Source organism: Polyodon spathula, chromosome 6 (assembly GCF_017654505.1).
Source record: "Polyodon spathula isolate WHYD16114869_AA chromosome 6, ASM1765450v1, whole genome shotgun sequence".
NCBI lineage: Eukaryota > Metazoa > Chordata > Actinopteri > Acipenseriformes > Polyodontidae > Polyodon > Polyodon spathula.
The window spans coordinates 62,627,614-62,643,061 of NC_054539.1; the positions used below are offsets into that span (position 1 = coordinate 62,627,614).

The following is a 15,448-nucleotide window of genomic DNA, read 5'->3' on the forward strand; positions in this document are numbered from 1 at the left end:
GGCATGTTTGAGCCTCTGTAAATGAGAAAGAATGCTGCAACTTGCCAAAACTCAGACACTCGAGATACCCCATCAGAGGATGTCTCCTAGATTACTCTTCCTATCAGCCCTCAGTTTTATATACTGTATACTCTAGTTTGTTTCTTATCTGGTTGGTTAGGAGAAGCCAGCTTCTGGAAGATACAGTGTTTATAAAATGGTCCTTTCACTTAGTTGTAAACAGCAAACTGAAACTCTCCCAAACAGATCAATGATAATATTATCTTAGTCTGTAAAGTATCAACCATCCTAATGTGTTTTTTTTTTTTTTTTTTGTTTTTCTTTCTTGATCCAGATTAATAGTACATCTGTGAGTGTTTCAGTCTAGTGCTCCTCAGAACTAGTGCTGTGATTCAGTTCCTGTAGTGTGCATTGATGTCAACTCTGCACTGCATTGTGCCTCACAGTTTGCCAGGGGCATGTAGTCAGAAAGGTTTTACTGCGCACCCTGTCGTGGGTTATTGCACTTATAAAATGGCTCTGTTTATTTTATGAAAAGAAAACAAAAAACAGTAAGATGTATAGTTTCATTGAACGTATCCTTCCACCAGAGCAAAATTGTTCCCATACTTTGTCTTTAGAAGCTACAGATTTGCTGGGAAAAAAAATACTGTTGAGTAAATTTTACATTTATTTATTTAGATACTCAAGGTTATTTTTGAATGTATGAATTCCATTGTAGATATAACTGCTTACTTACATATTTTATACACTTTGATAAATAAAGTTGACATTTTAAAATCACTGTTGCCCTAGTGCAATCGTGGTCTGCATCTTCATTTTGTAATCCTCCAAACATGCTGCCTGTGTCTCTTCTAAACACTAGTTTAACTTCTCCAGAGTCTCGGTGCACGACCTTAACCCATAAGGTCAGACAAACAGTCACTTAGAATGTCACTCATATCAGGCAATCTGAACAGAACGGCTCACTGTATTATAATACACTCTGCAATTACTGTAATGTATTTAACTTTTGTAAGATAGTCTTGAAAATCTGAACCTAGGTTGTGGATCCCCCCCCATACACTGTCCCTTAGTTGTTAAGATCCAATGCAACTGCTCTCCACTCCAGAGCCATAGTTTTTACTAAGACCTCGCCAGCATATTCCAGGTTCTGCAAATCTGACGGGTGTCTTCACATTCTTTCCCCCGTAAGGTGATTTTTGTTGCTAGCTAATAATGGATTTATTTTCTATTTTATCTGCTGATGTCACACACTTAAGCATTTGGTGTCAGCTGCTGGTGTTGACCTACTTGAGAAGGAGAATCCCATTTTAGATTCAGGGTGACTTGTAATTCCTCTAGTGTTGTGTTGCTGAATCGTTCTTGCAGCTGCATTGCACAGCTCGTACTGGCCTACAAATGACATGAAGAATGGAGAGTCTTTGGTGTACAACCTTAGCTCACCACTGATAAAGGGTTAATCCAGCTCTGTAATTAATTTATTAGTTTCCTGAAATACAATGGTAGGAAGTGTTATCCTCAAGTATATCCTCATAATAATAAAAAATCCAAAAAGTTATCCACATCACATACTTAGTTAATATCGCTGAGCTATGCATTGCTGAATTAGTGAGCTGAGGCCTCAAAGCTTTAGTGCTGCTCATAGTTTATTAATGTTATATTCAGATACAAGATTTGACAGTGGACAGTTTTTCTTAACAGAATGTGTGAATAAACTCTTATGAATAGCGAGTTCATGATCACGTGGTCCTATGAACCACTGTCCTCAAGGTGTAGAAATGAATCATTAATTCCCTGGTGTAGCATGCTTTTGGACTGTAGTCCTTTCCCTTTTCTCAATATGAGCTGGTCACTGGGGTGCATGTCAACAAGGGTATAGCGTTTCCTGATCTCAATTTGCCTTTCTCTGTCAAAGCTGACTGTTTTTCAAGTGTCTTAGTAAGTTTCAGCCAGGAGCTTTTTACTAGCACTGCATATTTTGAAAACAGATTAAATATGTACTTTAAAAAAAATGTATTTGTAAAAAGAAAATTATGTAGTGTGTGTAACTAACAACTCTACGTGGTCCTGGTTTCAGCTTCTGTTTGTTTGTAATTTGTACAATTGACAAACAGGCACAATATTGCACAATGTGGCTGTCACAGAGACGGCCGAAGTGGGCGGCGTCAGAACCAGGAAGGATTGAAATACACAAAGACAGATGATGTGAAATGATGATGGCGCTTGCTTGCACCGGTTTATTGTAAATAAAAGGTTTAAACATGAAAACAGAAACACGGCACTCTACGCCAAAATAAGAGACAAACAAAAACGGACTATACTTAACAAAACGGTGCACGGACAGACACACTGACAAACACGGTGAGTTTCTAAATAAAACAAGTATCGTGCTGGTCCCACCAGCACACAATAGCAGTTGTTGTAAATAGTTTATCCTCCTCTCTCTCATGTTCTCCACTAACCGAACACCCAACCGCGAGTGAGTAAAATGTGCATCCATATATACTGTTGTGCTGGGATTCAATTACTAATTAATTATTCACTTGAATCCCAGCACGTGAATTAATTATGTGCAACCTCGTGCTCACATATTAACTACTTTAAATGTAAGGCGGGCACTGCGTCACAGGCATACAGTCTGTATGTGTTCTTCACTTTACAAATATTGAGGAAAAAAAAAGTTGCTTCATGTGGCATTATATATATATATATATATATATATATATATATATATATATATATATATATATATATATATATATATATATATATAATAATAGATGGGCTTCAGTGTGAGTTAGGAAAATAATTAAATCTAGGGTTTTGTTGATCATTAATGAACATTTCTGTACTGTGGGTGTTGTCGAGTAATTGAAAACGAGACATTTTGTGTTTCAATTGAAAGTGATGGTGTCGAGGAGTCGAATGGGTCAAAGTTCAAGTATATTTTCCTCTAGAGGAATTATCACTTTTTGACATCACTACGGTGGTCTTATGCCTTTTTTTCGAATGGCTCAGGATGCAAATATAGGCTTCTTTATATATATATATATATATATATATATATATATATATATATATATATATATATATATATATATATAATGTACAGTGGCTCTCAAAAGTATTCACCCCCCCTTGGACTTTTCCGCATTTTATTGTGTTACAACATGGAATCAAAATGGATTTAATTAGGAGTTTTTGCCACTGATCAATACAAAAAAGTCCATAATGTCAAAGTGAAAAATGAAATCTACAAATTGTTCTAAATTAATTACAAATATAAAACAGAAAATAATTGATTGCATAAGTATTCACACCCTTTGCTATGGCACCTAAATAAGCTCTGGTGCAACCAATTGTCTTTAGAAATCACATAATTAGTTGAATGGAGTCCACCTGTGTGCAATTAAGGTGTTTCAGGTTAAATACCCCTGTCTCTGGGAGGTCTCACAGTTGGTTAGTACATTTCCTAACAAAAACTACATCATGAAGACGAAGGAACATTCAAAGCAAATGCGGAATAAGGTTCTTCAAAAGCACCAGTCAGGGCTAGGATATAAGAACATTTCCAAGGCATTGAATATCCCCCGGAGCACAGAAAAGTCCACTATTAAGAAATGGAGAGAATATGGCATAACTGTGAATCTGTCTAGAACAGGCCGTCCTCAAAAACTAAGTATCCAGGCGAGGGCACTAGTCAGGGAGGCCACCAAGAGGCCTATGGCAACTCTAAAGGAGTTATAGTCTTCCACGGCTGAGCTGGGAGACACTGTGCATATGGCAACAAGAGCCCGAGTGCTGCACAAAACTGGCCTTTATGGGAGAGTGGCAAAAAGAAAGACATTATTGAAAAAAACTCACATCAAATCTTGACTAGAGTTTGCCAGAAGGCATATGGAGACTGAGACCAAGTGGAAGATGATTCTGTGGTCTGATGAGACCAAAATAGAGCTTTTTGGCCTGAACACTAAGCGCTATGTTTGGCGCAAGCCTAACATCGCACATCATCCTGAGAACACATCCATTCCATGGAGCATGGTGGTGGCAGCATCATGCTATGGGGATGCTTCTCTGCCTGGAAAGCTCGTGAAGATAGAGGGCTAACTGGATGCAGCAAAGTACAGAGAAATCCTGGAGGAAAACCTGCTGAAGTCTGCAAGAGACCTGGGGCTTGGGAGAAGATTCATCTTCCAGCAGGACAGTAACCCCAAACATACAGCCAAAGCCACACTGGAGTGGCTTTAAAACAAAAAGGTCAATGTCCTGGAGTGGCCCAGTCCAAGCCCGGACCTCAATCCTCAATATATATATTGAGCTGTCATAGTATTCAGCCCCCTTGGACTTTTCCACGTTTTATTGTGTTACAACATGTAATCAAAATTGATTTAATTAAGAGTTTTTGCCACTGATCAATACAAAAAAAGTCCATCGTGTGTGTGTGTGTGTGTGTGTGTGTGTGTGTGTGTGTATATATAGTATTTATTTATTTATTTATTTATTTATTGTACATGTTTATAATATTTGCAATTGTTCTCAGTGGTTTTACTGAAGTGTGTTAATTGTTTTTCTTTATGAAAATGATATGCATTAATGACATCTAAGAATTACATTTATAAGTACAGTAGGTCTTTTGTTTAACCATGTATTGTGGTTAGGACACATTATTTTAATAGGTTGATGTTGCTTAGTCCACACTGACATTTCAGATGTTTATATTTTTGTGATATTCATACCTGAAATGACAAATATCGAGTTGTCTACATTGCTGGGCAATGGCTTTCACAATTTTTTAATTTTTAAGAAGTGTAACTAAATTTAATGTTTTTATGTGTAAGATTATCAGAATACTTAATTAGATCTAAATCTGGGGTTCTGTCATTATCATCTGACCATATGATGGGCAACATTCTCAAAGATTACAAAATACCTCAACAATGGCCACCACTTATAAGAGATCATAGAAGAACAAGGAGGCTTTATAGATCCCAGATGTTTTGTGTTCTGTTCTTGCTACTGTGCTATGTCAGATTTTCTTTTTTTTTTTTTTCTTACTATAAATAAGTGTTCCTCAGCACATGGGCATTCAAAACTACACATACCATCCTCACCACATACAAACACTCAGCTCTTTGTAAACGGCAAATTCATTCTGTCCAGTGTTATTGCAGAAGTTAAGTAGAACATAATGTATGAATAATATAATCTTATAAATAGGACTGATCCATCCCCAATCACAGGTGCAATATGAATAGCTTTTGTTGTGGGTTGAAGTAAATTCATTGGGCCTTTATCTAGTTTGAACAATTGTGGCAGAACACTTTTGGCAAATGAAAAGCTTGTGGCAAATGATACTCTCCAAAGTGGGTTAAAATTGGAAACCGATATGTTTTTTTCCCAATGTTTTCTAGTACTACGTTAGTCATCGAGGTCAAAAGGATACAAATCAGCTTGAAGATGTGCCAGGAAGGCAGATACATCTCTTCAGGACAAACTGCTCTCTTGGCATTTTTTAGGTCCAGATTATGCTATGAATAAATGTGATCCTTGTCTGGGTTCCACATACCAACACCCCAACGTAGTGTTTGACTTTTACTTAATGAGTAAAGGTAGCCTCATTTGTTTGACGTGTCAGATTTAAGCCTGGTTGGTAATAATTAAATTAACAAAAGAAAACCCTGCACTCAAAAAAAGCATCTCAAAAATAGCAACACAATACGGTGTATAGACCAAAAATCAGAAACGATACGCACTCAAGGATTTTTCATTTAAAAAGGATGAAATGAAAATTGAAAAATCCTTGAGTGTGGACCGTTTCTCATTTTTGGTAATAATTAAATGACAGCAAATGTGGTGTTTGTAATTCTCTGACTAAACTCAGTTAGTTACAGCATACAAAAATGCCCATGGTATAGGAAGAAGCAAACTTTCGAGTTTTAAATTAAATGTGTAACACCAAGACGGACCCTCATAATGACTTTTGAGATCCGGCAAACATGTAAGTTATGTGTTGCTCTATCTAAATAAACAATGCCATTGTTTTACTTAGAATTGATTTAATAACTCTGTTAAAGGTGGCAAACTGAAGAAGACAAAGAAATATTGGATAAAGATTGTCTGGAAGTGATACAGGATGGATTAATTGAGTGTTAAATACTGCTCAAGAGCATTTAAATAAAGAAAGAAAATGCTTCAATTTGGAATTCTTGCTTAATAAAAATGCACCCCCTTAGATCTCTGTTACACTTCTGACAGTAACATAAAATATAATTGTTAAATATCAATGCCTGAAATCACAGGTGTGCTAATAAGTTCTACAAAACAGTGGTTATATTGCAGGGAATGTATTCTCGATTTGTTGAGAGAAGCCTCAGTGGTTCTTGTGATCTTATTTACACAGAAGCTTCAAAATCAAAAGATGTGAGATTTATTGATGCTGATAAAATTGTAAATGTAATTTTACACCAACGTCTGCTGGGTAGTGTAGTAAGGAGAGACAGCCAGGAGAACGAAGTATTATAATTTTTTTTTTTATCTTTTATTAGATTAGTATCAACACAACTTGAAGAGGGACACTTGACAGTTTGAAATACGAAGAATTACAATTACAAAAGTAATATATTAAGGCCACCTGTGTATTAATTGTGAAATATCATAAAACATGCTGATCATGTGATAGGTGTCATTACATTGAAAAAGTATAGCACCATGACCTAAATCGACAGTGATCTTCAGAATGGGTCAAGCATTTTTCACATTGGTAAAATACTGCAGAAGTAGGTCACTTTGACACTCATGCATTTGAAATAACTATGTATTTGAAATAACTAAGTTTCATATCAATGTATAACTGAAGCTTTGGAAAAGCCAGGATTTTCAATACAATTTGTATTTTATTTTTATTAAAGATTTGTCAGGTACCTGGGGAGGTCATGATACATTGTTAAAATTACAGAAGATTAGTTTTCGATCAGCTGTGCTGAGATTTTTAAAATACCAGTGAATTTATCAGCGGTAAAAACAGGTATGTGTTTGAGTAAAAAAATCAATGTTTTATTTTGTTTGGGGGATTAAAACATACCGTTACAGCATATGCAGAGCACATTTGTTGATAAACCCTTCTCGATTCCGATGCCTGTGCATTACCACAAACCCACACAATGCAAGCATTCAAAGCCCCCATGTTGCTCCTGTCACTGATAGTTTCAGTCTTAAATCAGGAGTTCAGGAAAACTATCATGTTGTATGAGACAGATGAAGTGCATTAACTACTATATAAAACAGCAGGAAAATACTCAAAAGAAAAATAAAACAAAATGATATATGAAAGTATTACTAAACTCAATTACCGGTACTATATTTAGCTTCGACCATTGGACACAATGGGTTTCATAGCATGGGTGCATAGCGCAAGGCAACACAGTGTTTAAATTCTGATTTATTTCTCAAAGTCTGACTTGTTCGCATATACAGTCCCTTGTTTCCTCACGGCTGCCTCTGCAAAGCGGATATTTGAGATGGACGATGATCTCAACAACCATAACACTACGGCTGGGACCAGTAGTGAAGGATTAGTAGGAAGTAAAGTTCATGCAGGATATTAATACCCTTCGCATAGCAGTATATATTAGATTTTTCTTCTCTGTGCAAGCCAGTCCAATTCATCTTACTAAATATTTTGCCAAGTGGAAGCCCTTGTGCCATTTCTGAATGACCTGGAAATGAGGTTTTATGAACCTACTTGCAAACAGAAATATGCTTTGTTACTTAAATGCTGACTTTCTCTTGGGTTTTAAAGCTGGTGGCACATGTCTCAGTACCAGTAGACTAAGTGAGAAACTTTTCCACAAGTATAGTATTCAAAGTATACTATAGCAGTCAAAACTGTGAATCTGTCTCAAAAGTCTTTTTGAAATCTGGGGGCAAGAGCAAAACATAACATTTTTTATATATAAGGCTGATATAAATTGTTGTATGTGCAGATATGCATTAAGTTATGGAAGAATAACACTTTGTGTATTCTCTTTCCAGCAAATGCCATGTATCTGGGAAGTCAAGAGATGGTGCAAGTTATGGACAGAGATAATCCAACAATCGAAAAAAATCTAGACAAGGTAATAATTATATTCAGTTTTTATCTGTTCTTTTGGGACAGCTTGAGCACAAGGTTCAAGTCCATGCACAATTAGCAGCACTGCTTCATATTCTGACGACACATCCAGGAAAGTTTTAGATGGGCTAGGGCTGGTGTCGAATGGAACATCAATGATTGGGCGCCAGTCCTCTTCACTGATCTCCTGACCTGATACAGAGGGTTATAGTTGACCATGCAGTGCGACCCAGAACTCTGCAGGAGGTCCAGGATGCTCTTATCTAAGAATGGACACAGCCTCCACAGCAGCATGTGCAGAGTCAGATTAGTGGGATGTACAAGGTTGTCATAGAGTCATTGTGTTTCGTGGCAGACATACTCAGTACTGATCATGTGCAAACGCACAGGAAATTTGTTCAGGAATTTTTATGAAACTTTGTTTGGCGGGAACCTTTATGCATCATTTTCCACAAGTTAAACTTAAATATGTTAGCAAAGTCAGCCATTTACTGTATAAGCGCCTCTTTGTTGAAAATCTTGATCCCTAGCAAAAGTTGATTGGTATACATTGATTTGGGTATACAACAGACAAGAGCAGAATTACCAGAGTCAAAGGAAAAAATTGTCCTTGTTAAATTGTAGCTTGTCACTTTGTCTTGACATAAAATGTTTCTTGAAACTAAATAATGTATCTTATTTAGGTTTTCATTGAATTAAAATAAATACATTAATAAAAATGCATAAACTGTTTGGTTTTTAGGTAGTAAGATTTCTGTGAAGATACAGTGTCTTTCAAAAGTATTCACCCCCCTTGGACTTTTCCACATTTTATTGTGTTACAACATGGAATCAAAATGGATTTAATTAGGAATTTTTGCCCATGATCAACACAAAAAAGTCCATAATGTCAAAGTGAAAAATAAAATTTACAAATTGTTCTAAATTAATTACAAATACAAAACAGAAAATAATTGATTGCATAAGTATTCACCCCCTTGAGTCAATATTTGGTAGAGGCACCTTTGGCAGCAATTACAGCCATGAGTCTATTTGGATAAGTCTCTACTGGCTTTGCACATCTGGACACTGCAATTTTTGCCCATTCTTCTTTGCAAAATTGCTCAAGCTCTGTCACGTTGGATGGGGACCTTTGGTGAACAGCAATTTTCAACTCTTTCCACATATTCTCAATTGGAGTGAGGTCCGGGCTTTGACTGGGCCACTCCAGGACATTGACCTTTTTGTTTTTAAGCCACTCCACTGTGGCTTTGGCTGTATGTTTGCTTCACGGTAGGGATGGTGTTCTCAGGATGATGTGCGTTGTTAAGCTTGCGTCAATCATAGCGCTTAGGGTTGAGGACAAAAAGCTGTATTTTGGTCTCATCAGACCAAAGAATCTTCTTCCACTTGGTCTTAGAGTCTCCCACATGGGCTTTCTTTTTGCCCCACTCCCATAAAGGCCAGTTTTGTGAAGCACCCGGGATATTATTGCAGTATGCACAGTGTCTCCCAGCTCAGCTGTGGAAGACTGTAACTCCTTTAGAGTTGCCATAGACCTCTTGATGGCCTCCTTGACTAGTGCCCTTCTCGCCTGGATACTCAGTTTTTGAGGACAGCCTGTTCTAGACAGATTCACAGCCATATTCTCTCAATTTCTTAAAAATTGACTTTTCTGTGCTCCGGGGGATATTCAGTGCCTTGGAAATGTTCTTATATCCTAGCCCTGATTGGTGCTTTTGAAGAACCCTTTTCTGGATTTGCTTTGAATGTTCCTTCGTCTTCATGATGTAGTTTTTGTTAGGAAATGTACTAACCAACTGTGGGATCTCCCAGAGACAGTTGTATTTAACCTGAGATCATGTGAAACACCTTAATTGCACACAGGTTGACTCCATTCAACTAATTATGTGACTTCTAAAGACAGTTGGATGCACCAGAGCTTATAATTTGGAAAAGTCCAAGGGGGGGGGGGGGTGAATACTTTTGAGAGCCACTGTATGTGTAGCCAGACATATTGTTTGGGAAAAAGCGAAAAGGCTTCTGTAAATTCATTTGATTTGCACTGTAAAGGCAACATTTAATTTATCCTTTAACTCTTCACCCCTTAACACTGTTCATTAACTTTGTGGGCCGGCAACATAATAGCATTGACTTTTGACAACCATTAAACTTACATTTAGGACTTCATACAGTGAAAAAAATCAACCTGCTGATCGGCTCCTGATGTTTTTCTGGTATTCGCAGCTGCCATTTCTGAGTTGGGATCTCCTTTGTTGCAAAGGTTAAAGGGTTAATTTTATTGGTAACCTTTTAAATGGCAGTGCATCAGATATGTTAGTGATAGGGCCTCTGCACTGAGCCATTAAACAGCCTAGCCCATGACTGAATTCCACAAGGAATATAGAATTAGCGGTTTAATTATCAGTTGTTTATTAACCCGTTTCCTTGTTCGTTTAGGACTAGTCTAGAGGAAGTGCGCTGACTCATTGACACTTGAACTATGACTTTGTGAACAGACAGGTGGCAGCTGAGAAGGTGTAGTAATAGCTGCAGGCAATAAAACATTTTATCCTAAGTATAAATTACTAAATAGGTTTTCCTGTTTTTCTTGCCAGGGTCTTTCATCTCACAAACTCATGTAGTTTTCATTAGCAAAAATGTCTACTGGACCTGCAGCTCTTGAAAAGAAACACAATACAGGCATGTACATTCTTACACTGTACAAATGCACGTTTATTTTTAATCCCTTTCGCAAAGTGATAGAAATCCTTTTCAGATACCGTACTCATCTGTGAAAGTATCTGTGTGCCATCCACTAAAGGACATGCACATTATATTCTCTCCTGACTGCTGGTCCATTATTGTAATTATTAGATCCAGATCTTTTTTTAAATGCTTTCACATAACCCTGTGTGTGGTGTTTTGGTGTAATACACACACAAAATGTATAACTTTGGGGACTATAGCCATATTGTTATTGCATGTAACTTTGACTAATCCTTTTCATGTATGAAAACATTTTGAGTTTGAAAGCTCTTCCTGTGAAACATCTGGTATCAATTTTTTACATCCAATTGTTGTCTTTTACTAGGATTAACTTATAATGTAATTAACTTTACTTTGTATTATTCATTTCTGTTATCCGTTTCTGTTCATTTACTATTTATTTTAATGATAAAGGTGATGTTGTAGACTACAGCAATTGAGCTTCTGCAACAATACAGTGCAAGATCCAAGATTCAACATGTGGTAGGTGGGCGAGGTACAAGTTCACCTTACCTCTGTGCCTAATTGATGCGATGGTTGTGATTAAGCTGAACATTAGGGAGCAGTGGCACTGGAACGATTTTTAAAATGGGCTGCTGAAAGCCATTGAACAAAACTGTAACCCCTGTATATGATGGAAGCCTGCAAAGCCAGGGGGTGCAACGCAACCCCAGTAGCCCTAGTTCCAGCACCCTCGTTAGGGAGAAGCTAGAAGTGCTGTCATTCAGATCACAGCAACTTCAAATTTCTCTTTATTATCTCCACAGTCCTATTCCAGGGTGGGCTAAACAATAAGATATCCCTCATGAGTCAGTAACAAGACCCAAGATACATGTTGAATTTGTCTAATTATGAGAAATGTTTTTATGCTACCTTTTGTTTAGTTTTTAGTTTTTTTTTTGTGGATATTTAATAATGCAGATAAAGACTGTCACTGACAGTGAACCACAAGATAATGTACCTCACCTAGTTTTAAACCTATATTAGGATGTTTGAAATAATCTAGCCTCATTCAAGTAGCGAATGAAGATCAAATTTCAATACATATAAATTAATCATGTACTGCTGACATTAAACAGACCACACTGCACCATGTGATTTGTTTGTGGATTTTATCTGTCACTATATAGAACTTTGGTATAATTCATTGGTTATTTTGTATCCTCTTTAAAGCATCCTCTTCTAAAGATTTTAGGACATATAGGGCCCTATTTAGCAACGTTCTCAAACCCCTTAGGCAATCGCAAAACACTTTTGCATACAGTTAGCTCACCAGAATCAGGCACACTTGTGGAAAAGCAGACTTTGCCCACCGATATGATTTAGCAACATGTGTTTTTGTGCCCACTCAGCAACTTAGTGTCAGCACTTGACATGGACATTTTTGCCCTAGCGATAGTGACTGTGCACATATTTGCTAAATAGGACCAGAGATGGACTCCCATTGTATAGCAGTTTAATCCATTCCTGGTTTCATTATGAGTTTAATAAAACAACTGAGCTTGTTACTGGTACACTGTGTCTAAGCAAGCTCATAGTAAAACCTGGAATGAGTGAAACAGCTATGTAATAGGAGTCTTATTTCCATCCCTGCTGTTGCTAATTAAAATGCATTGTCTGATGCCTTTTGTGAGCTGTTTAATTGTGGTCCCTGTGTATTGGAGTAATTGTCATCTTGTAAAATGGATTGTAGATGTTCCCTGTACTGATGTGTTATAATGGAGATAACTATAAACTTTACCATTAAAGGTCTGAGTTCAAATCCACCTTAAGTCACAAGTGAAACAAAAGGTAGTAGTTGCACAGTAGATGAGAAAGATTGGATGGACATGCAGACCAAACTGTTCCCTTTCCCAGTAAAACAGTTATCCTTCCAAGGCATGCTTGCTCAGCAATGTGGGATAGCTCTGCTATAAAGAGTCAGAGTAATCTGTTAGAAATAAATCAGGTAAACATATCTGTTGTATTTATTGCACTTTGTGGCTAGATTTTATTTATGTGTGCTTGCCTTTTTAACTGGTATTTAGAAGTACATTCCACAACATTGAAGTTCCCCATCTCAAAATGTCTGCCTAGTGGTGGCAAACTGTTCATTAAACTGAGCTGGACCACACTTCAGGGGAGATAAAAGGAATAACGTAATGCTTGTCACTTGTTTGTCTGATTGTGCAGCATTGCTGAAGTCTGGGAAAGTCCCGCCCTCAGGCGGGTGCACCGCTTTAGCCAGGAGGCTCTATTAGGTTAAGGGGCTTATAGAGTGCTGCAAAGCTTTGGAAAATAATTTGAAAAACATACTTAAGCTACTGTGAAGCCAGCTGAAAAGCACTGTGTATTGTTAGAAGTCAAGTTATTTTAACACTATATTCAATTTTCTGTTCTATAATCACTCATCCATATGACTTAAAATCTGGTTTGAACACTTTTGTACTTAAAAACTGCCACAACAGGGAAGGTAACCCATCCCTCAGTCTTCACATGCTGCTTTGTATCAGATGTAATTGCTGGATGATTTATAAGTTGTCAGTATACTCTGCTACCTGGTGGTATCAAACACAGTGAGTTCTGTGTCAGGCGTGACATTGTTTTCATTAGTTACTGGCCTTATATGACATTCCATATACTTGGGTCACCATGGCCCCAAGCAATCCCTGATAGCAGTCAATTAGATTTGTTTTAGTTGTCTAAACTAGGGATGCCCAATTCCAGTTTTGGAAGGTCATTCCACTTCAGGTTTAATGGGTAAAATTAAATAGTGAAATACTTAAGGAACAGAATTTAGATTCAATTGGTTCAATTAAACAATTTACAACAGGGTTTTAACAAAAACCTTGCTAACCCTAGGTAAACGGTGGCATCTAATTATTATGTGTCATTTGAATTAGTGTTTCCCCATGTGACCACTGACATGTGTTGACACCAACACATTCGTATATACAACCAGGTTTTGTGAAGTGACCAAAATTCACATATTTTCAAGTAAGGGACATTTTTATTGTAAGACCAAGTGCATTCCCCATATGTTAGCACTAAAGTATCATCAGTATTTATTGAAAATACTCATGACTTCAACGTAATGTTGCAGTTTACTCAGTCAGAGTACATTTTACTCACATAGTGTGTAAATTGGAGAGTAAGTGTATCTGGGGCGCTGCATCTAATATTACTCTGTCAAAGTAATTGAATCTTATTTAACCAGACACACATTTTCATCTAGATGTAAAGCTTAATAAACTCTTTGCTTTTTCTTTCCCTCTTTTTAGATAATCTTTTATTATGGCTCTAATGATCACTGGTGCCCACAGAAGTATTATGAAGACATAAAGAAGGATTTCCCAGAAGGTGACATTCGACTGTGTGAGAAAGGAATTCGCCATGCCTTTGTACTGGATGCCAGCAAGGAAGTGGCATCAATGCTCACGGACTGGTTACGTGCAGACCTTACCATCTTGTAGCACCACCATAGTGGAAGCCTTGCTCGTTTCAGTTCCTGCGCTCCAGGCATCCCTGTAAAAAAACAATACACACAAAACATGTGGTTATCAAACCTGATGTTCAAACCACACAAACTGTTTCTGTGTTTTCAGAGCAAGCAAAGAACTGGCTTGTTAAAAAAAAAAATCAAGCATTCTTACATTGAAAAGAAATGGCCTACAGTTTAGCAAAGGGATTATTTTAATATTTCAAGGTTAGTTTTAAATGTTGTTTTGCAATATATTATATTCAAAAACAATATGATGAAAGACAATGTCCAGTATGCAAATGTTAGATACCAATCGATCATTCATATTAAGGATATTTGTATTGAATTTTGTGTATGTTTTTTATAGGTGTGTACAAAAACGCAAATATCCCAATGTATCCAAATATGTGATCAATACAGTTCACAACTGATGTCAGCTTCAGATCTGTGACAGAAATTGTGTCTTGTATTATTATCTTTAATGCAAATCTGAATGGAATGAAAACAAACTTATGTAAAAATTTTTAGGTTTTACTGTAAGTCAGCATTTACCCACCAAAGACAAGGAAGAAAGGCAAACACGTTTACAGTTAAAAAGAATGAACGGGGAATGTAGCAGACATCTACTGAAACACCATTGCCTTTGCATCAATGAAATACATGCATTAACACACACTGCATGAATTCTCATATATAAACTGTTTTTTTTTTTGTTTTTTTTTTTTTAAATTAACTTAAAAAGTTAAACATATATGAATATTTTAGTTAAATTACTCAGGTTGTTTGTTGGAGATATGGTATGTGAGTAGGACTCCAGGCCTTTGACACCACTGTATATTAAGATTAAATTTGTTTAACTTGTTTTAAATTGATTAAAAAAAATAAAAAAAAGAACTAAAACAACAAAAAAGATAATCTGTCTTGAAGCATTTTATTTTTTTCCCATTTATCGTAAATATGGACGCATGGTATATATTTTTTCATATAATATTTTATTGGCCTAGTTTAGCTTAGTGTTATGTTTAAAAAAAATATGCTGCATTATGATTAGTGGCATATGAAGTGGCTTAAAAACCAGCATACCTGTATTTAATGTATTTAGTGCAGGATATGTTATACACTCATTG

General features: G+C 36.6%; 1 protein-coding gene across 3 annotated transcripts in view; it reads left to right on the forward strand.

Moving 5' to 3' along the window:
* Window positions 1-15,234, forward strand: part of ldah (lipid droplet associated hydrolase) — a 99,883-nt gene extending 84,649 nt beyond the window's left edge. For all 3 annotated transcript variants that reach the window (XM_041253395.1, XM_041253396.1, XM_041253394.1), the window contains 2 exons: window positions 8,035-8,117; window positions 14,122-15,234. In XM_041253395.1, the coding sequence (XP_041109329.1) occupies window positions 8,035-8,117; window positions 14,122-14,313 (275 nt within the window). In that variant the 3' untranslated portion in view covers window positions 14,314-15,234. The remainder of the gene's footprint in view (window positions 1-8,034; window positions 8,118-14,121) is intronic.
* Window positions 15,235-15,448: the final 214 nt, after the last annotated feature.